General features: G+C 28.9%; 3 protein-coding genes across 3 annotated transcripts in view; 2 read left to right on the top strand and 1 right to left on the bottom strand.

Moving 5' to 3' along the window:
• Window positions 1–608: 608 nt before the first annotated feature.
• On the bottom strand, window positions 609–1,393 carry LOC108750541. Its single transcript, XM_018490024.1, has 2 exons — window positions 1,155–1,393; window positions 609–1,008 (listed from the first exon to the last, which is right to left on the bottom strand). The coding sequence occupies exons 1-2, from the start codon at window positions 1,192–1,194 to the stop codon at window positions 617–619; spliced, it is 432 nt and encodes a 143-aa protein (XP_018345526.1). The 5' UTR covers window positions 1,195–1,393; the 3' UTR covers window positions 609–616.
• Window positions 1,394–1,682: 289 nt separating this feature from the next.
• On the top strand, window positions 1,683–2,712 carry LOC108750521 (28S ribosomal protein S14, mitochondrial). The gene is made up of 3 exons (XM_018490003.1): window positions 1,683–1,792; window positions 1,975–2,112; window positions 2,411–2,712. Exons 1-3 carry the CDS (start codon window positions 1,715–1,717, stop codon window positions 2,594–2,596), a joined length of 402 nt encoding a protein of 133 aa, XP_018345505.1. The 5' UTR covers window positions 1,683–1,714; the 3' UTR covers window positions 2,597–2,712.
• Window positions 2,713–7,809: 5,097 nt separating this feature from the next.
• The window catches only part of LOC108750415 (gustatory receptor for sugar taste 64e-like), a 4,351-nt gene continuing 776 nt past the window's right edge, over window positions 7,810–11,384 (top strand). The window contains exons 1-6 of the mRNA XM_018489832.1: window positions 7,810–8,067; window positions 8,268–8,499; window positions 9,302–9,437; window positions 10,220–10,422; window positions 10,837–10,928; window positions 11,034–11,251. Coding sequence (XP_018345334.1) covers window positions 7,810–8,067; window positions 8,268–8,499; window positions 9,302–9,437; window positions 10,220–10,422; window positions 10,837–10,928; window positions 11,034–11,251 — 1,139 coding nt within the window. The remainder of the gene's footprint in view (window positions 8,068–8,267; window positions 8,500–9,301; window positions 9,438–10,219; window positions 10,423–10,836; window positions 10,929–11,033; window positions 11,252–11,384) is intronic.

The raw sequence follows: 11,384 nt of genomic DNA, 5'->3' as shown, positions 1-11,384 counted from the left end.
TTTTTTCTTACAGTTCAGTCCTTCAGCTACAAAAGTGCAATTGGTGAAAATTTTGTAGCTCTTAAAGATTCGGACCTATGGATTTATGAAAATGAGTCTCCAAGCCAAAAAACTTGCCATTCTCAAATGTTCGATCACTTGTATTATCGAAAATATGCAAATAAAAAAAAATTCCTCGGACACGTATCTCTTTTTTTTCGACATAGAATCCGTAAAAAAGTTTCAGTCAAATCGAAGAGGTGTCGATCAGACAGGTGTTCGATTTGTAAAAGAATTACCCATATATAAGATAGTATGAAAACACAATGATCTTAATCTTAATATTTTTCTACTCTAAAAGATTTTATGGCAATGTTAAGTTATATAAGTCTTAATTGCTGTAAACTCGTACAAAAATACTATTACTTTGAGTGAAGATGTAACTATACTTGTAAAATAAATGTTTGTGGCCGATATTCATAATCCATTCTTATTTCAAGACTGTCTTAAGTAATATCTTGAGACTTTAATATGGCTTTCTGATTAGTCCATGACATCTTAAGACTATACTTAAGACAATCTTAAGTATAAGAATCAACTAATGAATACTGATCTAAGTTACGTTTTCGTTTCAGGTCTATATATCTAATGGTGCATTATTTGATATGTTATTTGATATATCATTTGAGTCGCAAAATGCTCTCAATGGAACACGTGGTACATTATTAATATTAACACGAACACTGGACATAGAGTCAACATCTGCTAATTCTATGACGTCATAGCTTGTATCCTTTTTGCATATATATGGATACAATAGAAAGATGTAGTAAGTTATCATAGTGAATACGATAGCGCCTACAATTAATCCGATGATACCCCAAGCTGATACATGAATTTTCCGACCTGGAAGCGGTTGTGATTGATTCTTGGACGCTGCTAAATCTGCTCCCAATTTCTCATTCATCTTGTAATGCTTGATATTCTGCCTGGAACCGTATAATCCGCTTTCGACTTCATGGAGTATTACTGTAAACAATTTTCAAATATCAGGAACGATAATGTGGCGGAGAGATATGTTTAATTTTGGACAAAGAACAAGAGTAACATACTGATAAGAAGCGGAGCAAGCTCCAGTTTTGAGAAGTTTATCTGAAACTAAATTTAACACTTACCGAAAACGGAAATAATGGCTAAAAGATATATTGTCCTCATAATATCCGCGAGTAATCAGTCTTTCAGACTGACCTGTTTCAAAGATACAGATAAAGGGTTTTATTAATAAGCGCGGATAAGGACAATTATTCACGTTGTTAAAGATGTTCGAGACGTTCCACGTATTCCATGAAAATAAAAGTTACTCTTTATGTGTGCTTATTTGTGTGTGTTTCTAAAATCTGTTCTAATTGCATGAGTGTGGTTGTAATCGTGAAAATTCATCAATCTGCTGAATATGAGGAGAATATTCGACTGTGATTGGTTAATTCTTACAACCGTAACCACGTATACAATTGTAGAACGAGCTTAAGGGCGCATTCACATAGCTCGTATAAAGTCTGTACCAAATTATAGATTGAAATGAAATTTAACCAATCATGAAAACCAATCTCAAGTTTAGTGAACTTTGCTTTGATTGATCAGAGACCTATAAATCAACGTGAGAAGGCACCTTTATTTCTAGGGATTTTACTCGTCATGCGATAGAGATTAAAGAAATAAACAGCAACAAATAGACATGGCGACGATGATGTGTATTCTTCCGCTTTTCAATCGCAGCCCTCTGTTGTACGCTACAAATTTATTGGGATACGGAGTAAATATGTTTGAACAATAGATTTTTTATAATCTTTAACTATATATCTACATAAATTGATTGTAGATTTATCTCACTACATTTATTAAGATAAACAACTGATGAAGTCAGGTTATTGTATTTGAAATCAATTAACATAAGTCATTTTTATGTCTTAATTATGTCGTGCTTTCTCTGTGTAGCTGAAAGAAGTACGAAATTATGTCGGCTGCAGGGTATTGCGCGATAAAAAACGTAGAAGATGGGCTAAAGAGTATGCAGAGGAAAGATTGCGATTGGTTGCCATGAAACGCAATGATATTTTGCCAATCGAGATAAAAGTAAGAAGATTTCACTTGTAAAATAATAAATCTTGTTCTAATTACACATTCAGGGAATATAAAATTGGTGACGTAAACATTTTCTTGTACCATATTGCTTGTCGTCAATACATTTTTATATACAACTTATCTATTTATATAATTCTCTGTTATTTGAATAAAGCATATTATCTTTTTCATGTAGAAAACTTCGAAAACTACATTTTTTTAATTGTATCATTTTTCAAATAAGAGAGCAATGCTATCTTATAATAATGTAGTAATATGTGAGGCAACTTAAACCACATAATTCTTTTAGGAACTCGTTGGCAAACAAATAGTTGAAACAATTCCTAGACAGACCGCTTTGAGACAATTGACACCGAGATGTGTTGTGACATCTCGAGGCCGAGGTACGATACAACGATGGAGAATATCACGATTCATCTTTCGTCATTTAGTCGATTATAATAAAATGGCTGGAGTGCAACGTGCCATATGGTAGAACAATACACCTTGGGCTATATATCACTTGTATATTGTGTATAAATGAATACTAATGAAGAATAAATGATACACACAAATGGATGTATGAATAGAATTTAATAAATTACGAATGGATATGAATAGAATTTAAATTACAAAATAAATCATGTGTTTCCCTTGATTTCATTAATATTGAAGTTTCTGCTCCATTTCTATCAAGTTATGTTGTTAAGTTAGTGAGGTCATGAAATTTTTTCTACATATATACAATATACATCAAATTCATTTATCTTATACTGTCTTGTACATTTGTATAGATTGGTAAGATGTATGATGTCGAGAATTTTTTTTTACTTGATATATTATTATGTGTATAGAGTCGAAAAAATCTTAGTTATTTGTTATTTCATTTTTGACACTGAAATAAAAGATAATAAATTGTGTATGTATTCCAAAAAAATTAAGAACAATGCATTAGATATTTTATCTTATGCAATTCTATCATCTAAAAGTACCAACAATCAGTTTCTGTAGGAATTTTTAATTAAATAATTTTAATTTTTAAAAAGCGTTACAAGTTGTTGAAACTACAAATTATGAGCCCAAATAAAAATAAAAGTTCAAGTAAAAATGTCAATTGCACAATAGTATAACATTTTAAGTTACATTATTTATTTTTCTCCGCTTGTTGCAATTTTCTACGTCAAATATTAATATATAAAGGAATATTTATGTGATAGAACACTTACAATCCTTTCATACAATAAAACGCATTTTCACAATTTTGACGCTTACAATGTTTTATGATATTATACATCTGAATTAATTTGATCAGGCGACGAATTAATTAGCTAAAAAAAACTTAATGCACTAATTGTCAAGCACATATTAAATAATACGAAAAGTTTTGTTGATTAAACTGTTGATCGTACGGTTTGCATGAAAATTGACATTTATACGAACTGAGAATATCACGAACATGCTTTTTTATTCATTGAATGATGCATATGGCGTCTCAATCATTCGGCATTATATTGATCATTATAAGTATGTTTTTTCGTGAAGAAATCGATTCGCGGACATGCCACGTGTAAATAGTTCTCGCTCTGTTTTTCTTCGTTACTCCTCATTTATTAGTATATTTCTTATAACTGTTTGTTGGGACAAGTTGCATCTGTGAATATTTTATTCAGACTAAAACTTCTAACTCGCTTTTGCATGACTCCTTATCTCGGCTCTCATCGCGAAACGCAAATATATATACTAATACAATACAAATACATATTATACTTATCAAAAGATTGTAAAATGCTGCAGATTAGGCAAATTAAAAATAGCAATTGTAACGCGAGGTACATTGACACGAAGAATATGACAATCTTATTATGAAGCCACTAATTAAATTATCCTATTAAAATTCACACATAATTCTACTTTACACAAACATTTTGACTGTAATGAGAGTATCATCATCAAATTCCTGACAAAGGACATAACATTTTATACAATAATAAACATAATAAAGATAACAATAAATATATTCATTTATTCAATTTATATTTAATCAGCTTCACTTCGGTTATTTAAAAGAATTTAAAAAATTTTTTGAAATAAAGAGTCGAAATTTAAATATATTTCAATTTTATAATATTTATAATTTTATTTATAATATAATTTTATAATATATTTTGATAACAAAATCACACATTAATTAATAATTCATTTTTAAATTTAATTTGCATGGTGTAGTTAATTCATGCGAAGATAAATAATTAAAATAAATAGTAGCTTGTGATTTAAGTCGCAAAAAAAGGAAAGCAAACAATCAATACGATCGGTATCGTACACGTGCATTTTATTCTCAGCAAAGCGTCACTTAAACTCCGCATAAGTGGTATAGACGACTATCTGATCGGACATGCGTCGCGCAATTCCGCATATAATCTTGCTTCAGATCAATCTTTGCTCGCTAGTGCATATTAGAGACATTCGAGTGGCAGATTCAGATGCGACCGTCACGAAAACTCATCTGTTTTATATCTACATTTGCATCTTTCTCCGGATGGCATTCGTGCATAGTAACAAGAATTACGAAGAGCAAGATTTTATGTAGGTACATTACAATTCCTCTTCCTGATTCCTAACGCGCAAAAGTTTCGTTTTCGGATAGCTTCAAATTATAAAATAATTAGAACTAAAAATTAAAAAGATAATTATAATTAAAGATTAAAAAAAGAGATAAAATTATTTTCTTGTTTTTTTTTTAATTTTCATCCCGAAATATTTTCCAAAGTATATTTAGCAATCGAAAATAGAACTAAATAAATAGTTCTCAAGTATTTTGTTAGTATTGCAAATTTAGAGAACTGAAGAATTTATTTGAAATGTTATGAGAAATTAAATAAAAATATTATATAATTCTAATTTACAAAAATGTATATTATAATTTTTATTTTTAAAGAAATATGCTTTATAATTTTTATTTTATTCAAATGTTATTATATTATAAATTTATTTTCCTTTTAAAGCTTAAATAAATATCAATCGGAAATTTTGCTTTTTAATGAGCACAGATGACCTAAATTTAGTCATGTATGTATGTATACGTAGCAAATAAGGTTTAAAAAATTAAATTATTAAATTATAATTACAAATAATTTGATATTTATTGACTAATTAAAATATATCTTGATATTTCCAAAGTTACATGTTAATAGATCTGTAATTACAATCACACGTTAAATAGCTCAATATAAAAGAAATTGCTCTGTAAAAAAATCATCATTTACAACATCGAATTGAGATTAATAAGCAACTGATTTTTCAAAATTTATATATTAATATCTATAGCTATAAACACACGTCACGCAGCTCTATATAAAAGAAATTGCGTTGTAAAAATGATTATCATTTACGACATCGAATTGAGATTATAAATAATAAACGATTGATAAGAATCAACTTGCATTGAGACCGATTAATACAATAGTTTCAATGAAAGAAACAAGAGTTTATATAAACTATATCTGAACGACATTTAACATTCATGAAGCATTTCATAAAATAACAATGTAGAAAGGTCTCTGCATACATCATCACTGACTAACATAAAGACAAAAACATAAAATAATAATATATTTATTATAGTTTTGTATTATCTTATTATATATCTTTTTTTTATATCTTTTTTTTTAAAGAAAAAGTAAGAGAAGAGCTACACTGTCGTGTCTACTTTATTGAATATTACATTTCTTAAATAAGTATAATTCTCGAGAAGTAGTAATTCTCAGATAAAAGCATGTTTACGGCTCATAAGCTTTGATATAAATAAAATCAAATTTAGTAAATATTTTGTATTATATAATATCTTAATATCTTCATAATCTCAAAATGTATTTCTGAATTTTATATAATTTATGAATATGTATATTATAATTTTTTTTTACAATTTATTTTATTTTATTTTAACATATTTTATTAAATTTTATTTTAGTCTCAATTAAACTCTAGGATGAACATAAAAATGTTTATATAATATTAATATCTGGCATCACAAAGAAAAGAAGAAAACTCGATGTGTTGAATTTTATTAGATCTCTTTCGAAATATGGACGTATAAATTTTTTTTGGAGAGAGGAATTTTATCAATTCTGTTATCACACAGCAATTTTTGCAACGAATACAAACGCACATGTTATTTTATAATTACAATTATTTACGTTCAATAGCAGAGATTTATAGCTAACATAAAATCCCATTCGAAAATTGCATATGATAGCTACTTAATAATGTTTGACAAGAATTATTTGAATAAATGAACGTAAAATGACGTTGCACTTGACGTGCGAATCGGCTATCTGCGTCAACATATCGGGTTTACGGCGCACTAGGCAAACGATCAACCCTTTCAGGTGACGGGATATGGTTCATTCGTACATTATATCCGATGATATGACACGACGATAATTAATTGCTCGAGGTATTGCATCCACTCAATTTAAACAAACATCAATGCACTTTTTTAACACACGCATAAAAATGTAATATAATATTGATATCTGGCGTCAGAATAAAAAAATTCGACGTTTTGTATTTCATTAGATCCTTCAAATTATGAATGTATGCAGAATTTTTTTGGGAGGGAAAGCAGTTCTGTTATTACATAAATAACAATTTTTTTGTGTTATATATAAATATAATAAATTGTTTTTTTAATATTTTAAAACGTTTCCTTCTTATTTTTTTAACAGAAAAAATATTAAGTTTTATAAATATAACTTTTATTTTTTATCTTAAAAAAAATATATGTAAAATACGAAGTAAAAATATAAAATATGTAATTCTTTAATATTGTTATTACATAAGTAAAATTATTATTATTGTTTTTGTCTGTAAGTAAAATCTTGACCGAGGATGTTGCCTTCATTTGGTCGAATGGAGTACTTATTAATATACTCAGTGCACATTCTGTTCTTTAGCTCAAAAATTTTACTAAATCTTTTTTTTATATATTGGACACTTTATCAAAGCTATAAGTAACGGAAATTCCATGAATTACATGGTCCTAATGAGAAGCAAAAATATTTAATGTGGTAATAAAAAATTTATTCAGAATCAAAAGTAAAGTTATATTTTTTATAATTAAAATTGAAAAAATTAATAAAAAATTTTAGAGTTCGAGTCGGATTTCCAAATCCCCCTGATACTCTTATGTTTCAAACTATTTCTCCTTTATTGCAATTTCCAAGATACATGCACATATTTTACGTTAATGCAATAATCTTTATCGTTTTTAATACACGTCTCATCTTGTTAATTTCCATATCGCAACACGTTTAAAAAAGTGTACTATAGTGAGGCAAAACAAGTAATTACATATATTGCACGTAATATTTAAATTTTAAATTACTGTTTAAACTAATATACTATCCGCGTTGCATATTGGAAATTACCTTTACATCCTTCACTCTGTTTCCTAAAGCGACGTATATAATGAAATGCCTCTAGGCGTTTAATTGATTCAATCTCAAGCGATGTTGCAAATTAACGTTTAACAGTCAATGCAAATGACATGTGTATAAATTCGATAATGAATTTATGTCTCTTGAGAAAGAGAAAGAGAGAGAGAGAGAGAGAGAGAGAGAGAGAAGTTTCGGAAAATTTTAATTTTTAATGTGTGTTTTTTTATCACAAAATAATCAATTTAAATCGTATCAGGATCTCTGTGACAAAATGGGTGGTACAGTAAACGTCAACTCGGAAATCTACGGCAAGATGTTGAAGACGAACCAAATATTTAGTGCAGGTTCTAAGATTTCGAAGAGAAACAGCGTAACTGGTAAAAAAATCCTGCCATACCTGATGCGTCAGAAGAAGGATAAGGTGAAGGAAACGGAAATCCAATTTTCTTCAGACTCTCAACCTCCGGCTCCAAGTCCACCAAGGAGTCGCCCATTCCTGAATGAACAAACTTTGTCCATAAGCAGTAATGTAAATATCTTCTTGTAATCTTTGCTCTCGATAACAATATCTATATTTTTACAACTCCCTATGTAAAGGAAATTTCGGCAAGAGTAATAAAATCTCTTTCTTTAAAGGCACTTAAAAAAGAAAATACTTTTTTATGTTGATCGATGTATTGAAGATTCGTGGTATAAAATGTAAAGTAATATGAAGTAAAAACTATGCAGGATCCAGAAAGCTTCCACTGTGTAATAGGGCCGGTTTTAGTGATGGCTCAATTATTTGGAATTCTACCGGTTTCTGGAATACTCATGCCGAGTCCGTTGCAGATAGAATTCGTGAAATTTTCAGTTCGTACCATCTACTCCGCTTTCATAAGCGGGATGGTGTTATTCATGGCAATATTGTCGATTATTCACATGATAAAAACACTAAACTCCGCAACTTTTGAAGTGCAAGGTAAACAAATAAGTATACAGTTTTATTACATAGTCAAGCAAAGATAAGGAAGTTCAACTCCTCTAAAGTTAATTGGAATTCTGAGACACTCTTTAAATATACAGATAAAAATTGAAAGACTTAAAAAATTATCTGTTATTTTTGCACTTTATCCCAGAGTAAATGTGTTTTAAATAAGTTTTGCAACCTGGGGAAATAAATGCAAATGGAGGATCATTTATTTTTATACGATATTGCGCAGAACAAAAATCCTTAATATCGACATGTTGAGGATATTTTTGTTGTACGATATCAATCAATATCGGTTTAAAAATTTTCATAAATACGCTCTAAAACAACTGTAAAACATAAAACAACAAACTTTGGCCTTTTACGGTTTGTATGCAGGGCAATTACTATATTTTGCTGCAATTTTAGATAAATATATAACTTTTAAGCCAGTATAAATGGATCCCAATGAACTTATGCACAAATATTTATTACAGTTTTATTAGTACATATAAAAAATTTATGTGCTACTTTCTCATCAAATTTACAAATAAGTATTACAAAACGATTTTATAGAATAATTATATATATAAGGCAAACAAAAAAATTAAATTACTTTTAACAAAAGACAACAAAAATAATAAGAGAATTGTGCTTAAATTTCACACAGTTACTTAAACGTATTAACAATCTATGAAATTTTTATATTTTTGATAATGCTTTGAGCTGTAATACGTACATTCTTAATCGTACGTTCTCTGAATCATTTTTCGAAACTGTCAGACATATTATTAAATATACGACTGGATTTTAGGAGGCATAGCAGCTGCTACGTCAGGCGCGATATTTTATGCAAACTGCGTGGTGGGCCTGATCATATTTTTCTGGCTGTCGTCGCGATGGGTAACTCTCCAACGTGATTGGAGATCCATGGAGCTATTCATAGACAGGTAGATATCAACGTGTTTAAGAAAGGATAGTATCGCTAACCGATCGATGATCGCAGTCCACGTGTTTCACTGTATGCAGGGTTACATAGAATCGCATATACTCTTGACAACTCTCGAGAGATTGCGATCGCACATGTGCTTTCACATGATGACAGCAGATATTACAAGAATAATAGCAAGCGTCATATTCGAATTCGTTAGATGCTGTAATGATAAACTTAATTTGCGAATCGGAAAATAATATTCCAATATTATTATAATTGTATATGTTCTCTCTCTCTCTCTCTCTCTCTCTCTCTCTCTCTCTCTAAAAATATGTAAAAAATTAAAATTACGTACTCTCTAAAACTGTTAAAGTAAATTCAGTCATTTTAAAGAGTGAAATTTTACTTTTAAAGATTGAAAATTGAATCATTCTTTTTCAAGACTGGTTTAATTGTCAAATTATGAGATTTTACTCTAAAGAATTTAGAAAGTATATGTATTTAATTATATATAATTTGATGTGACCAACTTTAAACTCATCTAATACTGCCAGATACGCAAATATGATAAAGTAATCGCGTATTTGTAGTACCCATTATCAAAAGATATCATTGCTTGTAATCTGTCTCAAACGGCATAAATATTTAAAAACTTCGCCGAAGTTATCATCTTTTTAAATCAATTATTTCTTTTTGGAAATTTCAATGAGCAATATTTCTCTCTAAAGTTAATTAATTTTACATTGCCTTACAAATTCTGTTAATACATACATTTATCAGAATCTTTCGCTTTTGCAGTAACAAGATAGAACGACCAAAACTCCGTTGGAAACTCTATTTGATAGCTGCTTCCATTCTATCTGTGGCTCTTATTGAACATATCTTGAGTATATTAGTGCATGTCAAAAAATATGACTGGAGCGGCAAATCGGACAATGCGACGTTTTTCAATTTTTTGGAAATTTATTGTATGTCCTCTCACGCGTTTATATTGGAGATACGTAAGTAGCAATCTCTTAACTATAATTAATTTAAAAGTATAGCTCGCAGATAAATTGAATGCTTGAATAAAATTTCAGAATAATTTAATTGAATAAATTAATTGATCGCATAAAAAGTATTAAAGTGTTTTTTTATTATAATAAAGTAGCTATAATTGTTTTATTACAATATAAAATAGCTATAATTAACAATAGTTAACTCTTTTATACACATAGATTTGCAATTTTTCCGTTTTTTTAGTTATTTTCTTTAGCATTATTAACAGCAATCCAGTTTATTTGGCTATACCTGTAAAGTAATTAAACTTACAACCTTTTCTCCAAAGACTTGTTTATTTGATCGCTGTGTTTCTTTTCTTCTATATTTATTGAAAAACTTTGGTTACTTCAAAACTTTAGAATTTTTATTTTCAGTGAAATATAACTTGGCGCTTGGTATTTTCATTTTTATCGTCAGCAAATTGGCGACTTTTACGTGGAATTTTACTGATGTTTTCATCGCAATGGTAATAAAACTTTGCAAATAGTTCAACAATACCTCTTTCTCTATTCAGAATCAAACGTTTCCAATCTTATTATAACTAATTCGATCTTGTGGTCGGAGTTTTCAGGTAGCTACCGGTTTGGCTGAAAGATACAAAACATTGAATAAATACGTGATTAGTTTTATATCAAAACACCGACCAATAGACTGGTCTGGATTGCGCGAAGATTATGCTACTCTTAGTTTCATGGTGAAAAAAGTGGACGACGATATCTCACCTATAATTCTCTTGTCGTTTGTAAACAATCTTTACTTCATCTGTTTACAGTTACTCAACGGATTGTCGTAAGTAGTACGTGATTATTAAAAAAAAACAATTACACAAAGTTATTATATTAATTTTTAATTTATTTTAGTTATTAATAATTTATAGAAATACGAGTAAGTTCCGTAAAATTAATACACATGTTAATACACA

This window comes from Trachymyrmex septentrionalis, unplaced genomic scaffold (assembly GCF_001594115.1).
Source record: "Trachymyrmex septentrionalis isolate Tsep2-gDNA-1 unplaced genomic scaffold, Tsep1.0 scaffold37, whole genome shotgun sequence".
Classification (NCBI taxonomy): domain Eukaryota; kingdom Metazoa; phylum Arthropoda; class Insecta; order Hymenoptera; family Formicidae; genus Trachymyrmex; species Trachymyrmex septentrionalis.
The sequence above is the reverse complement of the archived record's forward strand: the minus strand, read 5'-3'. Positions and strand labels throughout refer to the sequence as shown.